At 55.2% G+C, this 25,493-nt stretch overlaps 2 protein-coding genes across 2 annotated transcripts in view; both read right to left on the bottom strand.

The window, feature by feature from the left end:
- Nucleotides 1–2,042: 2,042 nt before the first annotated feature.
- Nucleotides 2,043–3,280, bottom strand: J4E78_005428 (uncharacterized protein; the record flags this gene model as incomplete). The annotated part of the gene is made up of 3 exons (XM_049366048.1): nt 2,043–2,755; nt 2,809–3,165; nt 3,244–3,280. 3 exons carry the CDS (start codon nt 3,278–3,280, stop codon nt 2,043–2,045), a joined length of 1,107 nt encoding a protein of 368 aa, XP_049221774.1.
- Nucleotides 3,281–3,830: 550 nt separating this feature from the next.
- Nucleotides 3,831–25,493, bottom strand: part of J4E78_005427 (uncharacterized protein) — a gene marked incomplete at both ends in the record, with an annotated part of 29,489 nt that continues 7,826 nt past the window's right edge. The window contains one exon of the mRNA XM_049366047.1: nt 3,831–25,430. Coding sequence (XP_049221773.1) covers nt 3,831–25,430 — 21,600 coding nt within the window. The remainder of the gene's footprint in view (nt 25,431–25,493) is intronic.

Here is a 25,493-nt window from a genome sequence, read left to right as displayed (position 1 = left end):
CCGCCGCTCAGATCGCATCACAGCAGATGACCTCGCTCAAGTGCCTCACGGGCACTTCAACTGGGGACATTGGAGGCATATGGGTAATCCACCGGGGATGCAGGGGTATTGGAATGAGAGAAGAGGGCAGTGGGGCTGGAGGAACGGGTATCAGTGGGGGGATGCTACTGGTCGGTATCGCTGAACTGCGATATGCTCGGGTGTGTGTGCGTGTGTGCGTGTGTGTGAGGAGACGTGCAGGTTGACATGCTCATACTGCATCGTATTCACAAGAAACCAATCATGCACAACCACAACACCCACCTACCTCTCCAACAACCACCTAACCCCCTCCAACGTGTCCTTGCTAAACCCCTTACTCTCCTCCAACTCCGGATAATTCGTCCAAAACATATGTCCAAACCCTTTGTACAGCTCGAACCGCGTCAACACCCCATTCTCCCTCAGTTTTCTGTCATAGAGCACCGCCTCATCCCTCAACGGATCCAAACCCCCGACCTGGAAAAACGCCCTCGCGACGCCTACATGTCCATCTGGATGGTTGAACGGGTCCCAAAGCGGGGACTTTTCCTGGGGTTCGTAGATGGATTCGATGAATCCTGGTGCCATGTCTTTGAGGACGGGGTCGGAAGTGTTGTTTGAGCGGGATTGGTAGAGGGGGAGGAGGTGGGCAGGGACGTTTGTGTGAGGGAGGAGGGCGGGGACGCAGAGGTATTGGCCTGTTATGGGTGGATTTAAAGCTGTGTCTCGGGCGAGAAGGGCAAGAACGGCGGCGATGTTGCCGCCGGCTGAGGCGCCGCCTACGAGGAGGCCGCGGGTGGGTGTTGCGTTGAGTACGTCGCTATTCTTAGTAGCCCAGAGGAGGGCGTCGTGGCAGTCGTGGATGCCGATTGGGAATTTGTGCTCGGGTGCTAGACTGTGGTGGTACGTGTGAATAGGTGTCCTCTGGAAGAGAGTGGAAGTATACGAAGACGGAATGGTAACGTAAACCTGAATACAAACAACGGGATCATTCTTACCGATACTCAACATTAACACAAACAGCCCCCAACTCCCTCGTAAACATCCGACAATTCATGTCTTCATCCGTTAAATCACCCATGCTCCATCCTCCTTCGTGGTACATCATAATCAGTGGGCTGCCACCTTCCGGCGGACCCGCAACAGGCTGGTACACTTTGACGCGGATGGAGGCTCCATCTCGGGTGGGCACGTCGTGCAGACCTTCTTTCACGTGCTCTGGGATGGGACCGGGGATGGGGTAGAGATGACGGAGCCGCGAGAGATGGGCTGCGCGGGAGGCGCGGTGGGCGAAGAACTCTGGGCCTGTTGTTTGGAATGGGCGGGCTGTGAAGGCCTGGGGTTGGTGTGAGCTGAGAAGTGGTTGTTTAAAGCCTGGTGGGGCGGTGAAGGAGGAAGGCGATCATGTGTTATCGCAAGTGTCTTATCACCTCATACAAGGGAAAAACTGAACACCCTAGAGGCTACATTAAGAAGAAAACCTGCAAATTAGGTGGCCTAACGTTAATGTAGGCTCTAGACCTATCTAGGTTTTCCCTAGGTTGACGTGTTATGAAACCACTGTACCTTCCTGTATGCTTCTGATACTTCCCCCGACTTGAGGACTTCTTCTCGTGTTAGATGGGCCATGTTTCGTGCGATGTTCTTGGAATTATGGTAGTAAAAGGCAACTATGTTATCTAGATTGGTCCTCGGAGGCTTCCAGATATACGCACTTTCCGTCTTACGATGTTGATGCATACCACGTGTACGCCTACGTCATTCCTTAACAGTCTACTTCTATATCAACTCACATCCCTGAGAGCTATGCTTATCTTGAGATCATTGGTAGCCAGAGTCAGGTTACTTCAATTGAGTATGCGCTGGTGATATCGCTCAATTATATGAAAGGTATACTGCAAGATTATGTAACACATCAAAAGAAATATGAACAGCTCAGCTTCTACAACCCCAACACACGTCACGAAAGATTATGTGCAAGCTGCTGATAGTACCACAAGCGAACACATATCGTCCACCCCCTACTCCTTATCAACAAGCACAGTACTATCCTCGACCTTCTTCTCCTCCCCCGCCAAACTAGGCTGGACAACTTGCCTGCCCTTCCACCCCGCCATAAGCTTACCCAGCCTCTTCCTCAGCCCATACTGCATCCAGTACGGCCAAGTCCTTATCGCCGGAATGAACAGCCCACTCGTCTCCGGCAGAACAACATGCTGACTCTTGCCGCTTAGCACAGCCTTGACAATGCTCTCCGCAACCGTCTCCGGGTAAAGCACGCCCTTTGAGTCGAAGCCTTCGAACAGCGCAGTGCGCGTGTAGCTCTGAGCCATGAGCACAGTCCTTATCTTGGGGGCGTTGTAGCGGGCGGTGAGTTCGGCGGCGAGGCCTTCGTGGAAGGAGAGGGCGGCGGCTTTGGAGGACGCGTAGTCGACCATGGAGGGCGCGGACAGGTAGCCGGCTACAGAGGCGACGGTCACGATCATGCCGTGGTTGGCGGCGATCATGGCGGGCAGGAATTGCTGCGTCAAATAGTAGTGGCTGAAGGCGTTGACCTTGAAGGTCAGGTTGATGTCCTTCTCTGTCGACTCGAGGATGGTTTTGCCGCGTGCGACTCCGGCGTTGTTGATCAGGACCGTGGGGTTACCGAGTGTGGAGCGGATGGATGAGGCGGCGGAGGCGATGGCCTCGGGGTCGGTGAGGTCGCACTTGAAGAAGCGGACGGATGACGGTGCTGGTGAGTGTCAGTAACCCATCAATGCGATTAAGGCTCAATTGCAGACATACCCTCGTACGTCAAGTCCTGAACATCCAGGACGGCGACCTTGATACCCTTCTCGGCGAGCAACTGGACCACAATCTTGCCAATGCCATCGCTGCCTCCGGTCACAACGACCACCTCGCGACTCCAGACATAGGCGTCGCCGCTCCAGTTGTTGGTTACGCCGCTGTTGAGCCAGGCGTTGACGGTACTCAGCGCACCCAAGCCTAGCAGCGTCTTCAAGCCCTTGAATGCTGCGGCATGGTCTTCGGCAAGGGCGTTGCCTTGGTGCGTGTAGCGCGCAAGGAGGAGGAGGGGCAGCGTGAGGGCAGGGTTGAAGGCCGTGTACCTGATGAGGCGGCTGATGGTATCGCCAGTCACGCCTGTTCACGTTAGAAAAGCGTCCTTCACGATACTATTGCCATTGTGACGATTGGGAGCGGCAATGGCTCGGTGCTTACCTTCGCGCGCAAGGGTCCAGTCGCTTCGAATCGGCATCGCGACGGTGTCTTGGGTGGTTGGAGGTCGGAAAGAGTGGTCGGGATAGCGCGTGTGAAGCCGCAACTAGCACAAACGGATAGCGTTTACATTTCGCGCGTCGCGACTCTTTAAACGGACCGGCTGTGGTACTCCTTCGTCGTGCAGCTGTGCCACGCCCACCAGGGAGAGAGCGGGGTCGCCCCAAAACGAGGCTGGCGCAATCCTGATGGAGCCCACAACCGAGGATCTGGCGCTGTCTATCGCGATTTCCCTGTCGCCATGTGCAAATGAGATTTGCCAAGAGATCGGAAGGGATTCAGGGATTGAAAGGGATCATTGTCAGGATCGTAAAATGATTATTATTTACAGCTGTCGTGCTGTCGTGCTGTCGTGACTAATATACAATCGTGCTAAACGCGCTGCAAGTGATGCTATGTAACTACTGCTAATACTAAAACAAAGGAAATCTCGTAAAGTGGTAAAATGATATCCCAAACGCCAAACACAAAACCCGCCCACGCTATCAAGGTAAGATGAGAAGAAATTCGTAATCCAAACGGCCGTCCATCTAGATCATGTTGCTACCGGGTTGCTCGTAGTCCATGATCGTGCTCTCAGGGGGCGCGACGCTCGTTACCCGACTGATGCGACTTGCTCGTGAGTCGGGACGATTGATCGACATCGCTCCACTCATGACCCTCACTACCTTCCTGCTCTTGGTTCCGGCGACCAGGACCTGGGCTGGGCAGACGACAATCTCGTCCTCGCCTTCGCCGAAGTCATCGCCCTTCTTTACGACTAGGGGAAACAGTACAATCTTGACTACCGACCCACGGGCTTGGAGTTCGTCATTCGACGTCGTCTCGCCTGACCGCTCGTTCATGAGAGAGGCGTTGAAAGTAACCTTGGCGACGAGATCGCCCTTGGTATCGTACTCGGGTTGTAGCGGCGGTAGCATGATGTATTCTGCGCGTTGCGTGCGCATCTCAATTGATAGCTCCACTGCCAAGCGCATGACATTGCGCAACGACTCCTGGATCTGGCGCTGCAGATGCGATGGTGGTGGAAGAAGTGTCGAGAGTGTGCTGTAGATCTCGTGCACGACAGCTTCAGTGTCCTGAGCGCGTTGCTGCATGAAAGGCTCTCTTCTCGCAAGAAGGGTAAGTGTGATAGCTCGCCATTGTGCCACAGCGCGTGGTGGGCCGACCTCTGAAAGTGTCTTCTCCAGCGCCTTGAGTTTCTGGCGCTGTTCTCGGTCCATACCGAATAGGTACCTGGTGAAGACGTACTCCCAGATCATGGTCATAACCACGGACATGAAGACGTCTCGGCGCTTGACACGGTCCGCTAAGAGTGAATCGACATCTGAGCCATCGAGAATGGCATTGTCAAGGCGAGTGTCGATTTTCTGACGCGTTGATGCATCCAGTCGTGTATCAGCTGCGACCTCTGATGAAAGGCGGCATGCGCGAGTGTCAGAGAACTTGGAGAAGCGCAGCACCCACTGCTGTACATGTTGACACAGTTGTTGACAGGCGCTGTCAAAGTAGTCTTCATCGCGAACAGTGAGGAAGCTCTCACTAGGCTTCTTCGAAGCCAAGATCTGCTTTTGAAGGTTCTTGATCTGTTCGCGTGCAGTCGCCAGCTCTGCGGTTAGACGGTCGATTTCGGCATTGCGCTCATCTAGTGCTTCGCCAACTTCATCGCGGACGGCATCTGCGAGACCTCGCTGCATCTGGGTATGCTGACGACGAAGTTCCTCCAAGTCTCGTTGTGATGTTTGCCATTGCTGTTGCATGGCCTGGCCTTCAGCCTGAAGCTGAGCGTATTGACTGCGAAGGCTCTCTAGCTCTCGTTGTGATGCCTGCCATTGCTCATGCACCATCTGTCCCTCGGACTGGAGTTGGCCATATCGTTCATTGGCATCGTTGGTCAGGTTGCGATTGGCGTCTGTTAGTGCGTTGTTGAGTTGATTCAGGCGCGCAATCTCTTCTTGTAGTCGCTGAAGCGTATCCTTGAGTTGCGCAATGTCGATATCTCTTTGGTGAATCTGACGGTCACGTGCTTCTACTTCTTCAAGTACCAACTGCTCGTCAACTTGGCGCTGGTGTTGTGCAGCCTGCAAAGCCTCCTCAGCCTTGGCTTTGGCGGTCTCGACAGCTGAGTTTTGCGCAGCTAGCTGGTCAAGTTGCGTCTGGAGGTCCATAATTTGCATGCTTTGACGTTTGCGCACGCTTGGTGGACGTGAGGGCGAGCTAGGCGACCTTTGGGCTTCACCCCATGCTTCCTGCAAAAGACAGTCAGTAATCAGAAGCGACGTGCGCAACAACTGCGAACTACTTACAAAGGTTTCGGCCATACTGGTACGGCGACCTCTACCTGTACCCCGGACTGGGTCGTAAACCGGTGGGGCGGCGATACCTGCGATGGCTGCTGCTCCAGCCGCGAGCGCCGTGCTGGAGAGATTGGGTTGCGCGCTCTTAGCGTCTTGCGCACTGGCCTCGCCAAGCCTCGAGGCTGATCTGAGGTCACCTGACGTTTGCCGGTCCACTCTTCTCAACGACCGATCTGAACGTGTGCTGATGTTGCTCATAGAGCTCATAGGACGTTCCTGATCCGGAGACCTAAGCCTCGCGATGTTGCTCAGAGAACGCTGACTTTGGACACTGGGCGACCGCTGCTCAGCAATGTACTGCTTCAACGGGTCTGCGCTCGGAGATGAGCGAGGCATGCGGCGTGCGGGGCTGAGGGTCATGGTTCGGTCAACGCTGTCGTTGACCTGTGACCATGGTGAATCTCTTCCACCCGAGTTGTCTGCCATGGATGCCACACTTCGACGACCCGTGGGCGTTGGCGTGCTGGGCGGAGGTGATCTCAGGCGATCAGAAAGTTGCCTGAGACTCTCGGTGCGACGAGCTGACTTGAGTCCTCGCTCTGGCGCGCCGACATCAGCGATGGATCGTGACTTTTTGTGCTTGGTGTCATCCGGGCTGACTTCCTCAATGGACTCGAGTTGCTTGGTGCCTGGCGTGCGTTCGGACTTCGCGACAGGCGTGGAAAGGGTCTCACCCTTCTTCTCATTTGGATCTCCAAACAAGGATTGGTATGGCTCCTTCTGTGCAATCTGCTTCGTAGGCGATGTTCGACCGTGCTGCGACTCTGTGCGTGGTTTCTTGCCTTTGTCTTTCGACGGAGTATCATCAATTCTCTGAGTATCATGAGCGGGTGTTTGCAGCCCAACTGCTGGTGAAGTGCCATAGGCGCGTGTTGATGGCGAGGAATCGAAAAGGTACGAGGTTCGCTCCTTCGTCGCAAAGTCGGTGCCTGGGGTTGTCGCGCCAGAAATCACTGGGTGTGTTGGCAAAGCAGGGCTGTCTTCGGCATCTTGGTCAGTTGCAATCGAGCGTTTTGATGCACCCAGAGGAGTCTTCGGTTCCTTCGACCGCCTCAGCGTACGTGTTGCCTTCTCGACTGGCTGTGCTGTCTGTGCAGTGGCGGGGTCCCGACTGCTGTCGTCTCGAACTTCGGCGAATGACCATGATGGCTCGTTGGCTGGTGCTGCACCATGCGTTGATGATTTGGCTTCTTTGGAGCGCTTGTCGGAGTGTGAGCGTTCTGATGCGACAACATGCGCTGGTGATGCTGTTCTCTCAGTGGTGAATTGAGGCTCTTGTGTGGACTCCAATGTGTGTAGGCGCTTCTCGTCCGGCTGCTCATCGTCAAAGGATACAGGGTGTGTCCTGCGCTTATGAACTTCAGGAACGGCAGCTGGTGTCTCGGCTGGTGGTGCGTCCCTCGACGCGGTGCTCGACTCTCCCTCAACCCTCTCTTCAGTCTTCCTGCTCTTTTTGCTCTTCTTTCTTGGCGATGGAGCCCATGCATCCATATCCCTCTCTTTCTCCAACTCCCGCCTGCGCGTCTCCTCCTTCCTCTCGATCTCCTTTTCTTGCGTCACCTGTGGAAATGGATATTCCTTCGGCTCTCCAGCGGTCAGTGAACGGGCTTCCTGATCGAATGTCACGGGCAGTACGGGCACATCGTCAGTGGCTGCAGGTTTGGCGTCCTTCGCTGACTTCCTGGGCCTCTCCTTCTTCGCTATCGTGTCTTGTCTGTTTGAATCTTCCTCTTTGACGTCGATAGACTTGGCTTCCAAACCTGTTGTTTGCATTGGCATCTCCGGAAGGACATCGGTGGAGTTTGGCGCGCGAGGCACGGACTGAGCAGGCTCAATTCCGCGGACTGTGGAGTCAGCTGGAGTCTCAACAGCGAGAGGCACATCTCGATGAGCCTCGATCGCCGGAGTCTCTGCAGCTGTATACTCAACACGGTCTTGCGGACGTGGAGCTCCTTCTTCGTCCTTCTTTGACTTCTTGCCTCGAACAATCGGCGCAACTGAAGCGTCTGCTTTTTCGCGAGTGTGTTCAGATTCCACTGGAATTTCTGGTATCGGGTGACGCTTCTTCTTGCTCTTGTTCCTTCTCAAACTTGACGACCCGGCCAACTCATCAGGGTCAGCTTCTTCAAGAACACCAGGAGGTGACTTTCGCGTTGCAAAAGCGGGGTCGTTGAGCACATCCAGTGGGTCGAACGATGCAGTGTCAGTCGTTGCCATTGCTACTTCGATGGGTGGCAGAACATCGGGTCCGCTAGTTTGGAGTGGTCGTAGTTTTGGCGAGCCGGAGACCGATGATGAGCGACTCAAGCTACCGAGTCGTGATCTGCCGGCTCTTTCCTTTGCAGCGGCAATATCATCATCGGGCGTGATATCGCGAGCTCCTGATATGGAGTTCGAGCGATGGAAAGCTCTATCGTTGATGACATATCCAGGATCAAAACCGGACTCCTGCAAACTGGCGGCGACAGTAGCTGCGAAGTCTATGTCTCTTGCGGGCGACTTCGAATCTGATCGCACTGGTGATGCCAAGCCAAGTTGACTACGAGATGCAACTCGAGAATGGAGCTGACGCTTCTCAGGCGATGGGGATCGAGATAGGTATCGCTTCTCGGGAGATGGGGGTAGAATGGGCGTAACAGATCGTGATTGACTTTCGTACTGTTCGGCGAGGTTTCGGACACTGCCCGACCCTTCTTTTCGCAGACCTCGTTCCACGGGAGCGCCATCCGGTGATTTACCGCGCTCAAACAAAGCTGCCAACTTGTGTTTCTTGGATGACTTCTTGTGCAACAAAGGGTGCTGAGTAGTGCTATCAGATTCGCTGGCCCTGACGTGGAGATCAGGGATAGAGACGTTGGACATAGACCTGACGTGTTCCCTCTTCGGCTGGCTGAGAATTGCTCCAATTACAGGCGACCCGGGCGTTGACGGTGTTGTAGGCCTTTTCCTGGGAGAAAGGCTGCGTTCTCGGATCGTATCTTGGCGGTTGTCGTACACAATCTGACGCACAATAGTCGGTTCAGGGGCGGTCTCCTCGACCGGGACGATGGGTGCAACGCTAGCGGACTCTCTTGAAGTCGTCGGAGACTTTGACTTGCGCTTCTGCTTCTTGCTCTTCTTGGGGGTCGTCTCGGCCTCAGGGATGGCATCAGTCGTTGGGGCGTCGAAGGTCACACGCTCTTCTGGAAGTTCTCTCTGAGCAACAATCCCTTGAGGCTGCTTCTCCGGGACCGGCGCGATTGAAATCTCTTCTGTGGGCTCATTTGGGATGTCCATAGGAGCCGTGACTTGCTGCTCCTTAGGCCTTGACGAGTCAAGAGAACGCTCTTCGATTCGGACGTCTTCAGAGACCACTACATCGTCGATTCTCGATGTGAGAGGCTGTTCAGCAAGCAGGTCTTGCTTCTTCCCCTTCTTGTCTTTCTTACTCTCTTTGCGTACGAGAGTCGGGGCAATCGCAGACTCTGGTTCTGTTTCACGCACAGCGGGGAATTCACGAGGCTGCTCGGTGCTTTCCGTAATGGAAGTCTTGATGGCAAGGTCGATGGGAGTCGATTCGGGCTGGACTTCGGTGACTTTAACCTCTGGCTCTGGGTCAAATCGTGGCACAGTAGATGGCTCGGACCGAGGTGCCTCTTCCATGACGTCCGTCGCGATTGGAAGTTCGACGATCGCTGGTCCATGGGAGAAAGTGTCCCTGGATACCTCTTGGGTTGTGTGCGGTATCTCCGTAACGATGGGCTCACTGGTCTCGGGTAACGGTGCGTCTACCGTAACGGGCGCCTCGGGTTCCTGCGCGGGGAGTGTATCTTGCTTGGCTCTCTTTTTGCCCTTCTTGCTGAGCTTAGGAGATGGAATAGATGGCTCCTCGAGAATTGGCTCTTGTTGCTCGACGACTGGTGGTGGCAGACTGTCCGTGTTTACCACTGCTGGTGTAACGATTGAGGTATCGACCTGTGTCTCCACTTGACGTTGGCTCGGCGTCATAGCCGGGACTTCCTCAATAGCTGCCCCCTTGGAAGCCTCGACACTTGTCGCAGGGAGAACCTCACTGAGAGGTGCAGGCGCTGACGTAGCTACCTCATAGTCAGGCAAAACTACTTCCCGAGATTCAGTCGGGGTAGAGAACGGAACATCCTCTACCGCGGCAGCTTGCTTGGCCCTTTTCTTGTCTTTCTTGCTAAGCTTCCTTGAAGGCACTAGTTCCTCTTCCACAAGTGTTTGTTGAAGATCTTGGGTGAGGGTAGATGACGCCGGGATGTCGGCTGCAGCTGGCTCATCAAGTACTACTCGCTCAGTATCGATGGAACGGGAAGCCTGGTGAGTTTTCTCTGGCACGACAGTGTCTGCTGAAGGCCCAGTGACGACTGATGGTGACTCTGTTGGCTGCTCGGCGATTGGCTCTGGGTACTCAACGATCGGCGCGCTCGACGGCGATGCTGTCTCGGAAGATTCGACTGGATCGACTGCAGGCTGCTTGCCCTTCTTTTTCTTCTCCTTCTTGCTCAGTTTGCGAGAAGGCCCATCGGTCGCAATGGTATCTTCTGTCAGCGAGGGTGTTTCGACAACTTCTCCCTTGTCGACAACTTGCTCTTCTGCCAAGATCGGCGCAGACACGAATGCGGGCGTCTCGACGACTTCCTTCGTCTCAACCGCAGCCTCAGGTTCGGCCGCAGGAGTCGTCGGCATAGCGTCAGTGTCGCCTTTGCTCTTTCTCGCCTTTTTCTCGCCCTTCTTCGTGAGCTTTTTGACGATATCGAACATGGAAGCGGGCTCGATGATGGAGGGCTCATCAGCATCGAGTGCTTCTGCACGGAGTCGCAGATCGGCAGCTTCATCTTGGATCGCCCTGAGAGAGGGGGAGGGCTCGTTTACTAGAACAGAGTCGTCATGCGTGACTTGACGAGCTTCTTCGTGCGTCGTGGTGGACTCGATAGGCTCGATAGGCTGCTGCTCCTCAAGGCTCCGGTGGTCGTCTTCTGGAGTAGCTTCGGCGACGGCAGGTACTGGGGTCTCCTCGACTATTGGGATTACCGGCGCACTCTCTTCTGCTGGCGTGGGAGATTGTACCAACTCCTTCGTGGTCTCGGTGGTAGTTGGCTGAGGGATGACTTGCTCAATGGGTGTCTCGGTGACAATTTCTGAAGGGGCTTCACTGGCAGTCGTAGCGGGTCCAGAAAGCTCGCTGTCAGCAAGAGACTTCCGGTCCTTTTTGGCCTTCTTCGCCTTCTTCGACATTGAGCGGGAAAGGGAACTTTCTTCCACAGGCTCAAACAGTGTTTGCTCGTCGCGCAAGTCAGTTGTTCCCGTTGTAGGCTCCGATGGCTCCTCCGATGGCAGCTCTCTAGCGATTGGAGATGATGCAACAGGTACCTCCGGAATGGTCGGTTCAAGGATGAATGGCTGGGCTTCAATGCTCTCGGATTGTGCTTCTGGGACGCTCTTGGCCTCCTCGACTACGGTAGTTGACTCCGCTGACGCTTCGACTGAGGCGTCTGGCATCAGCTCTCGAGTGGGCTGTTGCTGGAACTCTTCAAAGACCGGTGGTGCGACAGCGGGAAAGGCCACATCAGCTTCGGGGACAGAACGATCCTGGACGTCAGTGGTGCCTGTTGGGACATCTCCTGGTAGCTTGTCGACGTCCATATCTTGTGAGAAAGCCGGCTGTTGAGGCTGTTCGATCACTTCGGGAGTAATGTTGGCATGGACAACAGGCTCTTCCGTCTTCACAGACTCCGTTGTCGTCTCCTCGATCTGAGCGGTCGTCGAAGTCATTGGCTCAGTCTCCGGGATCGTTGTGTCCTGATCCTGTAGGTTGATAGGCTGCAGTCGTTGGGTGGCGGCGGGCTCAGTCTCGAACGTTTCCGTTGCTTGTACTTGCTCAGGAAGAATCGATGTTTCTTTGACAGGCTCCTCGGGGAGATCAGAGACAGCAGATTGCGTCTTGCTCTTCTTGTCCTTCTTCGCCTTCTTGCTCTTCTTTGGAGTGGAGACAATTGTGTCCTCCACTGTTGCTTCTTGAGGCAAAGCCTCGATCGCCGATTCTGGTGCCTCGCGCCAAGATGAAGACTCAACAACAGACTCATGTACCACTGGGTCAGTCTCTTGAACACGCTCAACCGTAGTGGGATCGACTGCAGGCGCTGGTTCTACCGTCGCTGGCTTGACGGTAGGCTCGACGATAGGCTCGACGGTGGACTCGACAACAGGCTCGATAGTAGATTCCGTGGCTGGCTCCGTGGCTGGTTTCACGACTGGCTCCCCCTCAACGATGGATTCCTCGAACTGAGCAGCGGCCTGCTTCTGGGCCTTCTTCCTCTCCTTCTTGCTCAGCTTACGCTTAAAAACGGGCTCCTGCGAAACGGTCTCATTCTTGACTTCCTCGACGACGGTCGTCTCTGGTCCCGAAACTGGTTCGTTGACTGTAGGTGCAGTCTCGGTGGCAGGTGCTTCACTGACGGTCTCTGGCAGTACAGGAATCTCTGGCTGGATCGTGACCTCCTCAACCTGCGGGTGGTCGTCTATGACCGGTGCGACAGGGTCTTGTACTTCGGGCTGAGGAAATGCGACATCTTTGGTGTTGACAGCAATGTTGTCGGAGTCTGCTGTAGGCAAGGCTTCGGGAGCTGGGGTTGTGACATCTGACTTCTTGCCCTTCTTCTTACTCTTCTTGGAGACCGATGGGGATGCTGGCTCCTCGGCTTGAGGCTCAACGTCCGTCGTTGGTACATCGGAAGGTCGCTCTTCAACGATCGCTGGAGTGACAGTGGTGTCTGGCACATTTTGGCTGACTGTCTCCTCGATGTGATCCTCGATTGCGATTCCCTGTGTAACAGGAGTCTCTTGCACCGCAGTAACTGGTGCATCAATGGCTGGCACCTCTTCGATCAGTCGCTCAATGATAGGCTCTTGAGCAGTATCAGGCAGTGGCGTTGAAATGGCTTGAACGAGAGACGGCGTAGGATCAGACTTCTCGATTTCTTCCTTGATCTCCTCCGTTGGAGGCATGGAAAGTGCGCGGTCATCCAGTGGAGATTCTTGGTCAATCGCAGGGACAATGGTCTCAACTACAGCAGCTTCCTGAGGCAAAGAAAGTGGCACATCCCGAGTCGCTGGCTCATTGATGCTAGCGCCAACATCTTGGACGGTTTCGACCCCGGGCTGTGCTGCGACTTCATTGACAGGCGTGATAGCATCGGAAGCCTTCGATTTCGCCTTCTTGGCCTTCTTCTTGTCCTTCTTGGACAACGGTGCGGCCTCAGCGATCTCGAGTGGAGCCTCTGGCTCTACGATTGGGGTCAAAAGTTGCTCGTCTTGGGCACCTGATGTGATCTCAGGCTGGATTGGGCCGACAAACTCCTCCCCAACTGTCTCGGCTGGTGGGCTGATGATGCGATCTTCAGGTAGCGGTACCTGAGCGGCGTCTTCTACAGGCTTGAAGATCACTTCTTGATCAAGCTTTGATTCCGCAAGCTCTGAGGATTCGCGGGTGTCTTCGGTGACAGGTACTGGTGCATCTTCAGACGTTATCGGCTCGTTGACGGTAGTCTCTGGAACGAATGGGATGTCCTCAGGCTTTGGTGCGGATACATCTTCAACTGGTGTGGACTCAATGACCGGCGTTGTCTCGGTCGCTGGTTCAATGGCTCGCTCGGCCACCGGCTCCAAGACCGGCTCAGCAATTGGCTCGACGATCGCGTCGGCAACTTCTTCAATGACCGGAGTAGGCGCGGCCTCCGTAGTAACATCTCGAGGTAAGTCTCGAAGTACATCAGGAGTGGTCTGCTCCACTACTTCTTCCGCTTGAGATTGTTTCTTGGCCTTCTTGCTCTTCTTCTTGTCTTTCTTCGAGAGCGAAAGTACGGGAAGCTCCTCCGTGGGCGATTGAAGGGCAGCAGGAGTTGTTGGCTCAAGCTGTGTTGTTGTCGGAGGCTCGCATACGATTTCTGGAACCTCAGCGGGCGCGTCACGTTCGATGCTTGGTAGCGAAGGTTGCTGCGTCTCTTCGACAGGCTTCGAGATCGGCTCTTCTGGGCCGGTAGTCTTGTCGTCTGTTGTCGGAACTGCTGGTTGAACATCCTCGACCCGTTCAGGAACCGTGACCTCGCGTGACACTTCTGATTCGTTGACTGGTTCAGACGCCAGCGGGGTTGGCTCAACATGAACGGATGGCAACTCCTCTGGCTGGGAAGACTGGACTTCAGGAACGGTCTCGATAGACGACGCCTGCTTGGCCTTCTTGCTCTTCTTCTTGCTTTTCTTTGAAGAGGTCGGCTCTTCGATGTTTTCAACGGTACGTTCAGCATTTTGGGGCACAGGCTCCGCGATGGTCGTTTCTTTGGTCACCTCAGGCAAAGAAGCAGGAGTCTCGGGCTGTGTGGTTGAATCCTGGCGCTCGTCTGTCGTAACCGGAACAGATACATGCTCTTGGACATCAGGCGTTACGTGTTGGTCCTTGCGAAGGGCGACTTGTTCGACAGTAGGCTCTGCATCTGCTTGAGGCTCGGAAGGATGCGCAACCTCAATGTCTTCAACGCGTGTTGCATCTTCCGAAGGCTTGACATCCTCAGCTGTAGAAGCGACTGGTTCCTTGGGTTCTGCAACCGTAATGTCTTCGCTTGGCTCTTCCGCGGTGTCGCGCTCAGGCTCAGAAACGCTGATGGCTTGCTCTTGTTCCTCTGGGATAGACGCGCGTTTACCCTTCTTGTTCTTCTTTTTCTTCTTAGAAGGGGTGGCCAAGTCATCAGCTTCGTCGAGTGAACGGGTCGGTTGTGCCACTGGTGTTTGAGAAGCTTCCTCCACAACTTCCTTGAGCTCGTCTTGTTGCGGCAGAGCAGTCGGTTGGTCCTCTTCAGCGACCATCGCAGTAGGTGTGGGTTCTTGGTGCGTCTCTACTGGAATTGGGTCTTCTAGTGTGGGCGCTGAGTCGGCTTCCAGCGCCACAGATGGCTCAGTAACGGCGGAATCGACTGGGATGATTGTCTCAGACGCAAGGTTTTCCACGATAGGTGCTTGCTCATCGATGTCCTTCTCGGCAACGTCTGCAACGGCAGTCGTGGGCTCTTGCGGCGCGGTCGACTCGAAAGGCTGTTCGACTTCCACTGACTTCTCCTCAGTAGCGATAGCCTCCGTGGCAGTCTGCTCTGGCAACCCCTCAACTACAACCGCAGACTCTCCACGCTGTTCAGCCTCGGCAACCACCTCCTCCACCTTCTTCTCCTGCTCTTCCTCAACTCCTCTTTCCACTATCTCCTTCTCAACATCCCCCTTTTCCTCGTCTTTCTTCTCCTCCTCACGTTCCCTCTCCTCCCTCGCATCATCAATCTCCACCTCCTTCTTATCATCAAAATCATCAACAAGCTCGTTATTCGTAAAAGATTGGGGATATTGTGTCGGTATCCCCGAGAAAGGTAGTTGGGTCTCCGAAAGTGTAGGAATCGACAGAGACGGCTGAGTATCAGAGTTGGCTGCCTCAGGCGTCTCATCTGCTAAAAAAGGCTCCGCAGGTGTTGCCTTCTTAGCTTGCTTCTTGGCCTTCTTCTTGTCCTTCTTGGAGGAGGAAGGGGACGAAGGCGCTTCGAGCTCTCTGTCTGGCGGCTTGGGATCGCCTGGTGACGGGTCTGGTGTAGCAGTAGTTGGTGCAGGGTCTTCAGCTGGGGTTGAGGCGGTTGTTGGCTCCGAAGTTGCGGTGGGTTGCTCGAGGTATGCTTCAGCCTGCTTCGCCTCGCTGGTAGGTTCCGCGACTGGCAGGGCACGGGGTTCATCCGCTTGGGATAATTGCTCAGTAATGGTCTCCTTAACCACTTCGGGAACAGCTGACTGAGGCTCGGCAGAAAGAACCTTTGACAAATCCTCTGCAGGTGTGGCTGGCCGGGATGGTTCTACCTCCGCAACGGACGCGCGTTTGGCTTTCTTCAGCTTCTTCTTTTGCGACTTCGATAGCCCAGCCCATTCCTCTGGTTCTTGCTCGTCGTCCGGCTGGACATCTGTAGAGGTGGCAGTGGTGCTGGGAATAGTCTGTGCGTCTGATGTGGTGGTCTCGACCGCGTTGTCAGCTGTAGGCGCAATGCTGAGCTGTTCGTTCTTGGTAGAGTCGTTCACATCGCGGCTGGTAGCTGGCTCCTTGCCTTTGTTGTCCTCAGTGGCGACTATAGCAGGGGCTATCGAATCGTCAACATCCGTACGCGGAGCCTCGTCGATAGTCGTAATTGTCGTGTCAGGCACCACCGAGGAAGGCTGCTCGATCAAAGTAGTTTCAGCTGCTTCGGTCAAAGGCTCGGCGGGGAGAATAGGTTCAGAAGCCTCAACCTCAGCGTTCTTGGCGGCTTTCTTGGCCTTCTTCTTGTCTTTCTTTGATTCCGACGACGCCTCCTCTTCTTCCGTAGGTTCCGTGACGGTCTGATCAACAACAGAAGTGGGGGCTGTTGTAACCTCGGAAACGTTAGGGGCAACGTCCGACTGCTCTTTCTGGTCAACTGCTGGTACGGCAGGCTCTTGTTCAACAGTAGGAACGTCTTTGACAGCTTCCGTAAGCTCTCTAGCAGACTCATCAACCGGAGTGGAAGGCAGAGATGGCTCAGCCTCCGCGGCTGATACACGCTTGCTCTTTTTCGCCTTCTTCTTGTCTTTCTTGGAAGGTGTGGCTGGTTCATCGATGGTCGAAGATGTCGCTACGGGCTCCTCTGCCGAAGTCTCGGTCAGAATGGTGGCAGAGACTGGCTCTTCTGCAGGCGTCTCCTCTTGAGTATCCGTCTCAGTCTCAACGATCGATTCGCGCTTTGACTTCTTCGACTTCTTCTTATCCTTCTTCGAGACTGGACTGGTAATCTCTGGCACAGCCTCAACCTGACTTAGTTCTTCTGAAGCCGGCTCAGGTGTAGCAACGAGCTGTTCGGCAGGCGTAGGATGAGATGAAGTGTCTTCAGTAACGTCGGACACAGTGCTTGGCAATTCTTCGATGGTAGGAACGTCGGAGGCGGGTACCTCTGCAACTGAAGGTGTAGAGAGCGTAGACTCTTCGATTACAGGCTCAGTCTTCTCTTCAATGGGAGTTGACGGGATAGAAGTGGGCTCTTCGGCGATCGAAACGCGCTTCGCCTTCTTTGCCTTCTTTTTGTCCTTCTTCGAGAGTGGAGCGGCCGCTTCCTCAGTGATCTCGGGTACGGGTGCATCGGCAGCCAGCGTCTCCTCAGTCGGCTTGGACTCAACAGTTGGCTCTTTGGAAACTGATGCTTCCTCTCGCTCTTGAACCGAAGCCTCAGGAACGGATGGGGCTGTGGTATCGATACGAGCATCGTGTTCGACGGACACTTCAGGCACGGGCCCAGTATCGGATGTAAGCTCCTCGGTTGTGGCGGTCTCCGGGAGGGTATCAGAAACGATGGTAGGCACAGGTGTCGGCTCTGTCGCAGTTTCAGGTACAGTCGCTGCTTGTTCAGGTTGGCTAGTCTCCTTTTCCTCGGTTGTCGCTTCAGGAAGAGGAATCACGGTAGGCTCTTCAATAATGGAAGTACCCTTGGCCTTCTTAGCCTTCTTCTTGCTCTTCTTGGAAGCTGACTCATCCTCTTGCTGCTCAGTTACAAGCGCAACGTCCTTCTCATCAACCGTAACCTCATCTTGTGCCACAGCTGCAGGCGCGGTCTCGATCGGGGTGGTGGCCGCGGCGTCTTCAGCTAGAGGATCGCTTGGAAGTACATCATCTTGACCTGCGGTAACCACTGGCATCGACTTGGGAGATGTAGCCCCGGAAACGGTCTGTGTCTCAGCGACGGGCTCTTCGATGGGTGTCTCCTGAACAGTCGGCAGAACTTGTTCCTCGCGAGTTGGCTCGTCAACGGTCCGCGAGACAGTCTCGACTGGCGCAGAAGATACCTCAGGCATCTCACTCTCAACTTCAGCCTTCTTGGATTTCTTGGCCTTTTTCTTGTCTTTCTTTGAGAGTGGTGTCGCTTCCTCGGTGGCTTGCTCTGGGACGGGTTCATCACGTGCTGGCTCAAGATCGATCGCCTGAACCACTTCCTCAACCTGCGCTGGTTCTGTGGGAGCGGGAACGTCTTGCTCAGTAGTGGGGGTCTCGACAGTCGTAGGCAGAACATCGGCAGTAGGCTCGGGCGCAACATCGCGACCAACCAGTTCTTCAGTGGTCGCAGCGGTAGATGGGAGCGCTTCTTGGACAGTGGTTCCCGGGAAGACTGACTCAGACTCGGTAACGGGAGTCTGAGGTTCGGAGACCAACTCTCCCTTCTTGCCCTTCTTCTTCTTCTTGCTCTTCTTGGGTGTGCTGGGAGCATCTTCGGCCTCAACCTGGTCTTGAACTTGTGAAGTCTCGGGCAGTGTCCTCTCCGCTGATGCAACATCGTCGAATGAACGCTCTGTAGTCTCAAGAGGTGCTACCGAGTCGCCAACGTCGGCAGCAGGCTCGGTCTGCTTCTCAAAAGAGGCATCGGCGACCTTGGGCTCGACCTCTGAAGGTTTGACAGTCTGGTGCTGCTCAGTGGTTGCGGGTGCAGCTGCCTCGAGGTTGACATCAAGCTTGGCATCGGCAGCAGTATCTTCCGCAACAGGCTTAGACAGAGGCGTCGCTGGGATTTGCTCAGCCTCGGCCTCTTGGTTGGCTTTCTCCTTCTTTGCCTTCTTCCTGCCCTTCCTCGAGACAGGCTCGGCACCCTCATTCTCGATGTCTTGGCTGGAAAGGGTAGGCGCAACCGAAGCTTCCTCAATGGGCGTATCCTGCTGCGCGGATGGAACGTCCGTAACGCTCTCCTGGACGAGTGCAGGCTCATCGATGTCAACGACTGTGCGAGTCGTTTCCTGCGAAGGCGACAAAGTATCCTCAATACGTTTCTCCTCTTGAACAAGCTCAGAAGGGACGTCGAACAGTGGTGCTGGCTCCTCAGTAACCGGTGTGCTGGGCTCAGTAGTGTCGATGGATTTGCCTTTCTTACCCTTCTTCTTCTTGCTCTTCTTCGAGATTGGCTCAGCTGGTTCGGCTTCGGCGACAGGCTCAGCGGGAGCCACAAGAACGTCGAGGTCTTGGCTGCGCTCTGGCTGTGTGGCATCCACCTTATCAGAGATGTCGGTAACGACTTCAGGAACAGCAGGAACGTTCTCCGCAGCCTCGACTTGGGGAATTGCAGGCTCGTCGAGGTCTTTGTCGTCGGTTTCAGGAAGAGCTACGAGCTCAGCTGGTGGTGCTTCTTCTTGTGACTTCGCGGCCTCAACTTGAGGCATTCTCTGCTCTTCCAAATCCTTGTCGTCGGTCTCGGGAAGAGCGACAAGCTCAGCCGATGGAGTCTCGCGCTCCGGCTTGGAAGTCTCCACTGGCACCGATTGGGTAGTCTCAGCTGTGGGCACCTCAGGTTGAGCAGATTCCGCGAACGGGTCTGGTTGAGAAGAAGTTACTTCAGTGACAGGCGTGCTTGGCTCAGTGTCAAGTGATTTGCCCTTCTTAGCCTTCTTCTTCTTGCTCTTCTTCGATGGCGTCGCTGGCAGATCATCCGCGATCGGCTCGTCGATCTCTCGGGCTGGCGTCTCTGGAAGCGGTACTGCTTCTGCCTCGGTGGTTGAAACCTCTTGCAATGACTTTGATGGAACATCTTCGGCAAGCACCGAAGGCTGAGAAACCTCCGCGATGGGCTCATCGATCTCGCGGGCCGGCGTCTCTGGAAGGGGCACCGCCTCTGCTCCGGCGACTGACTCTACAGGAACCTCAGGCGCGACTTCGATCGCTCGGTCTGCTGCGATTGCTTCGGTCTCGGCCTGAGCCTCTTGGATTGGCTTGGAAGATCCAGCGAGTGCGGCGTCCACAATTGATTCAGATTCAGGTCCAGCGGCTTCGATAGAAGCTTGAGTCTCCGTCTGCACATCGGCTGGGTCTACAGAAGTGGGTTCAATCTCGACAGATTTACCCTTCTTGGCCTTCTTCTTCTTGGACTTCTTTGATGGCGTAGAAGGCTCTTCCTCCAATGGCGTGGCAGGTTGTGTTGGCTCTTCGACCGGGGCTTCTCGTGCAGGAGTTAGAACGTCCATGGGAGTCTGCCTTTCGGCGGTTTCGGCATTGTCTTCAACAACCGCGCTGGGTTCCGGAACAACATCGACCGATACTTCTTGAACAGGCTCGCGATGTTGCTGTTCAGGCAGAGCTTCAGTAACGGGTTGAGCTTCAGGAGCCTGTCGAGTTAGCTCCATTTCGCGCTGGACATCGGTGGTCGGGGTAGCCAGAGTCTCCTCATCAGTCTTCGCCTTCTTGCTCTTCTTCTTTTTCTTGTCTTTCTTAGAAGAAGATGGGGCCTCGGCAACATCATCGACGACTAGATCCGCAGGCTGACTTGGCTCGGCGATTGGTGCATCTTCTGTCGGGACGATGGGAGCCTCAGACAGGGGCTCAAGTCGAGTTGGTTCAGCTGGTGCAGAGATCTCTTTCGCACGCTCCGCAACGTCTGACTGTAGCTGCTCTCTGGGATGAGCCGGTTCAGTCTCCTCGGTAGCCAGATCCTTCGCATCAACATTCTCCTTGACTGATGTCTCCGCACCAAAGAGTCCCTGACCTTGACCAATCTCCCTGCTCTTGCTCTCCTCCTCTTGAACCACAACCTCTTCCACAGGCGTCTCGACAGTTTTGCTCTTCTTCCCCTTCTTCTTCTTGTCTTTCTTCGAAGTGGGTGTTGATGGAGTCTCCTCGACCGCCGGCTCAGCAGAAGGAGTAATCTCGTCCACAGATTTTGGCTGCTCTAATGGAGTAGAGAGATCTTCATCGAAGCTCTCTGTTGGGAGAGGGACAGTCGCGGCATCAGCTCCATCGTCACGCTTCTGCTCGGGTAGAGAGGTCTCTACAGTGGCAGCTTGCTCTGCCGATGAAGGTAGCTCGATGTCGCGGGATCGATCAACTACTTCGCTTGGAGGAGTTGCGACTGGTTCGCTGATCGGGGCAGATGTCTCGAAAGGTGCCTCGGTCTGCTCAGGTACAACTTCGGCCTCACGCTGGGGTGTCACAGTGCCGCTCTTCCGCTTGCTCTTCTTGCCCTTTTTGGTCTTCGGGGTAGCAGGAAGCTCAGCTTCTACAGGTGCAGAAGAGGGCTCTAGAATTGGCTCCTGCTCGGCAGGGGAATCTCTGGGGAATGCCTCTTCGAGAGGCTGTGTGAGGTCTTCATCGGGTTGCTCCGCAGGCAAAGGAATGTCAACGGCCTCGACAACAGGAGGGTGGATAACGTCCGGAACGGAAGTCGGCTGGTCGGCGATAGACTCAGAAGCTGTAACAGAAGATGGCTCGGTAGCAGTCATAGGCTCCTCCTGAGGCGTGGAGATACCGCTCTTCTTCTTGTTCTTCTTGCTCTTCTTCGTCTTTGGCGCATCGTCTTGAACAGAAGGCGAGGACTCAACTGGTGCTTCACGCTCTGCTGGTGTGGCCACATCGAGAGGCAGAGAAGGTTGTTCACGGGAAGGCTCTTCGACAGTCGGTGCGAGCTCGGATACAAGTTCTGCAGCCTCCGTGTTAGAGGGAACGATCTTCTCCTGCACGACCTCTGCGGATACCGGTTCAGCAACAGTCTCGGTGACAGGTGCAGATTCGCTTGCAGAAGCATCCAGCGAACGCTCAACAGCAGGTTCGGTCGGAGTCGTTGGGGTTGCGGTCTCGACCTCAGTGCTTTCGAGTTCAGCTTTCTTGCTCTTTTTGCTCTTCTTGGCCTTCTTCTTGCTGACAGGTGACGTGACTTCATCTTCGGCGATGGTGATTGACTCTGTAGTAGCTGGTTGCTCGAGCTTGACGGTACGTTCGGCAGAATCAACGATAGGCGGCTCTTCAGTCAGAGGAGTTGACTCAGATACTAGCTGTTCGCCCCAAGCTTCTATCGCAGATTCCAAAGGAGTCTCCGCAGGTTTGTCTGCTTCAGGTTCAGGCTTGACAGGCTCCGCGGTCACCTGGTCGCCCAGATCCTTTGCCGCCGCGTCAACTGGAGCATCGACGGACTTGGCAGCGTCGGCTGCAGGCTCATCGAAATCGGGAATCGGTACGCTGCTCTTCTTCGCCTTCTTCTCCTTCTTGGTCTTGATGATCTTCTTCTTTGACGAGCTGGGTTCAACCGAGATACGGTCGTAAGCTGAACCGCCAGACTCGGTCGGGACGAAGTCAGAGATCGTGCTGGTGGGCTTTCCAGCATCAGTGAACAGGCCACTTCGGCCAAGAGACAATTGCTCAGCAGGCTTCTCTTCGACGATGGTGTCTTTGCTGACCGTTGCCGAGGGCTGGGCGGGTGCTGCCACTGATGGGAACGTGAACGAAGGCTTACCATTATCGGTGAAGAAACTGGTCTGAGGTGCAATGAACACAGCTGGCTCTTGTGTCTTCGCAGGGGCCTTTCCATCGGCAGTTGAGGCAGTATGCTCAGTAGACTTTGGCACTGATGGGAATGCAAATGAAGGTCTTCCTTCATCAGTGAAGAAGCTGCTTCGGGGCGCGACAAACACAGGCTTCTTCTGCTCTTCCGCAACCTCTGCTTCCTTCGCGACCGAAGGAGTTTTCTCGATAGTTGCAGACGGCACAGAAGGGAACGAGAACGAAGGCTTGCCGTCATCTGTGAAGAACGCATTTCGTGGCGAGACGTCAACAGGAGCCGGTGTCTCCTCCGCGAGAGATACTTCGCTCGATGCGACGCTTGGCTCGACCGCGGGGGCGGATGGCATTGTGGGGAAGGTGAAAGATGGCTTCCCATTATCGGTAAAGAACGCGGTCCGTGGCGACACGAACGCAGGGCTCTTCTCCTCTTTAGCAACAGGGGCTTCTTCGGGCTTGGTCGTTGGTTCAGCTGCAGGCGCGGAGGATACCGGTGGGAATGTGAAAGACGGCTTGCCGTCGTCAGTGAAGAAGGCAGTAGATGGCGTGGCATCTTCAGATGGCTTTGTAGCCTTCTCTTCAACTACAGGACCGTCCTTGGGAGTCTCGATAGATAGTTCCTGAGGAGCCGCTGATGGCTGAGGGAATGCGAAGGAAGGTTTTCCATCATCAGTGAAGACCGCAGTAGGAGGAGCGATGCTCGAGCTGGCCTCTTCCTTGATAATTTCGCGGGTTGTGGCCTCAGTAGGTCGCTGTGTAGGAACAGACGATCTCCTAGACTCAATCTTCTGCAACAGCTCCGGCTTTGAAGTCTCATCCTGCGTTTTTACTCGAGAAATTGAAGGCCTCTTTTCGGACTTGGAACTCTTCCTCTCGGACACAGTTGGCGAGGATGGTTGTGACTTGCGCTTGGCCTCTTCTCTGGCTGCAGCTAGTGCGGCGAGGACGGCAGATTGGGGCTTCGGAGAAGACGGAGGCTCGGATGTTGGCGGCGGCGGGGCCTTCTTCTTGCCCCATCCAATAGCACCCCACAGGCCGGAACCCCAGCCTGAACCTGCCGATTGCCCTTCGATCCCAGAGGCTCGGCGGTTTTCTTCGACGGGAGTGTTCTTGGCTTGTTCGGCGCCGTCAGCTGTGCTAGGCCGAGCTGGAACCTCTGGTGTGGCAGGCCCAGCTGAAACTTCCGACTTGGCCTCTTCAGGGTTTGCTGGAGTAATGGGTACAGGCTCTGTCTCTTGCTGGACTGCTTCGTCGGTCGAGGGAGCTGGTGGTTCTTCGGGGACTGCTGGAGCAGTAGGTGCAGGCACCGCCTCTTGCGAAACTGCTTCATCGGCTGAAGCGGCTGGTGCCTCTTCTTGAACCAAGAAGTCCATGACATCAACCTTGTCCTTGGGCTCGTCGGCTTTGTCCTTGGGCTCTTCGCGTTCGAAAGATGGCTCGAGGATATCGCGTTCAATGGTGTCTTGTTGCGACTCCGACGAAGGCAAGATCTGGTCATCTTGCGTTGAAACTTCCGGTAGAGCTGCGGGTTCGAGCTCGGGCTCGGGCTCAGCTTGCTTGTTGCCGCGTTTACCCTTCTTGTTCTTCTTCGCCTTCTTCGACTTGGGTGTAGCCGCAACTTCCTCCTCGATGGCAGGCTCAGAAACTGAGGGTTCAGCAGACTTGGAAGAGCTAGGCTCGACATGAGCGTCTTGAGAAACTTCCAGAGGAGTAACAGCTGGCTCGGTAGTAATCCCAAGACCCTGCTTTGCCTCTTCGACAGGCTCAATTGACCTAGCAGCTTCTTGAGGGATGTCATCAAAGACCGCGCGTCTGACCTCGGTGGATTCGTCCTCTTTTGGTGCAGTAGTGTCCAAAACCTTCTGTCGAAAGGCCTTGGTATCCTTGGGCGTTCCGACAGGCTCGCCGACAAGCGTAGCATCGTCCGTAACGACGGACTCAGTCCTGTTCTTGGCCCAATCTTCCTCGTTGTCAACGAACGTAGTGGCGAAGCTGAAGGAGGGCGATGGCTTGATTATCTCCTCGGGTGATTGAGCTACGGGCGATGGAATAACAGGCGATGGGGCTACGGGGGACTCGGCGGCGACGGGCTCCTTACCCTTCTTACTTTTCTTGGTCTTCTTGGCCTTACCCTTGCCCTTTGGCGATGGTTCGACAACAGGTTCGATGGTTTCGGGCTCAGGTTGCTCTGGCTCAGCAGCTGACGAAGCCTTGTCTTTGGTGTCATCGCGCTGAGATCGAGTTGGTGAAGGAGATCGTTTTCGCAAAGCAGCCGCTGTCAAACCACCTACTACTGCGCTAAGAGCAGCATCTTGAAGTCTTGATGAGCTGCTCGATGGGACAGAAGTAGTGTCGCGGGACTTGGGAACGTCGCGCATCATCTTGTCGTCGAGCGGCGCGCTTGTCTCAAGAGGAGTCTCCGCCTGTGGAGAGGTCAAAGTCGACATGAAATCGTCGGTGGACGAATCCTGTTCCTGCGCTCTGGCATGCTCCAGTGCCGCGGTGAGCGATTCATAGTTTGGACCGCTAGACGGTGCCGACGCTTGCTGGGCATCTGTGAAGTAGTCAGAGGCCTTGGGTGTAGCTTGGCCAGATTCTTCGACCTCTTCAATCTCGCGATGGGCAAGCTCGGGATGCTGAAGCTCCGGTCCATGGCTGGGCGCAGTAAGGTCAGCTACGGCACTCAAAGGATCGAAAAATGAGTCATAAGATGACTGTCCAGCGCTCTCATAAGGTGACTCCTGAGCAGACTCAAACTCTTCTTCTGAATCCGCGCCAGAGACTACTGAAGAGGCACTACTGGGTGGAAGTGCTGGCAACACTTCATCGATCTCATTGGACTTGCGGTTGCGCTCCACAAGATACAAAGGTCGGAACTCTCGAGAGTTCCTAAACTCTGTGGAGTGCGTCTTGCCATGGCGAGAACGAGTCGGTGAAGGGCCAGGAAGAGGCTCAGCTGCTAAGCTAGGGTCAACGGTAGAGGGTATAACGGGCTTGCGGAAGCGTATGGGAACTGCCGTTGATGATAGTCGACGTTGAGAAATCGCGGTCGAAGGACGTGTGACGTCTGGCGAACGTGTTGGCGAACCTGGCCTAGACAGCGGCAGCGGAGGTAGCTCATCGGGGAAAGCTTCCAGCTGCCAAGGCTGAAGGCCTGTAAGACGGGTTAGAAGCGCGCGGCTGTCTTCGAACGATAGTTCGGGCGGTAGATCGTTGTCTCCAGAGGCGGTGAAGCGTTGGGCATCATCCGAGGACGAAAGAGGAAACTCGGCCCGATCTCCAAGGATTATGCCACTACCCTCGTGGGCCTGATCGACAGGCTCACTTACGGGCAGTGGACTTGGAGTGGCTGTGGTCACTGCCCGATCGCCTAAAAAAGACTGCTGTTGTGGTTGTTGTTGTTCATCGGCATGCGAGGGCGGGGTTCGAGGTTGTAAGAGATCCTATAAACACGACATCAACATTCATTCTAAATACATTGCGAACAACGGTGCTATCGCACATGA

Source organism: Alternaria triticimaculans, assembly GCF_023758025.1.
Source record: "Alternaria triticimaculans strain BMP 0046 chromosome Unknown scaffold_7, whole genome shotgun sequence".
Classification (NCBI taxonomy): Eukaryota; Fungi; Ascomycota; class Dothideomycetes; order Pleosporales; family Pleosporaceae; genus Alternaria; species Alternaria triticimaculans.
This window is presented reverse-complemented; position numbering and strand designations above follow the sequence as displayed.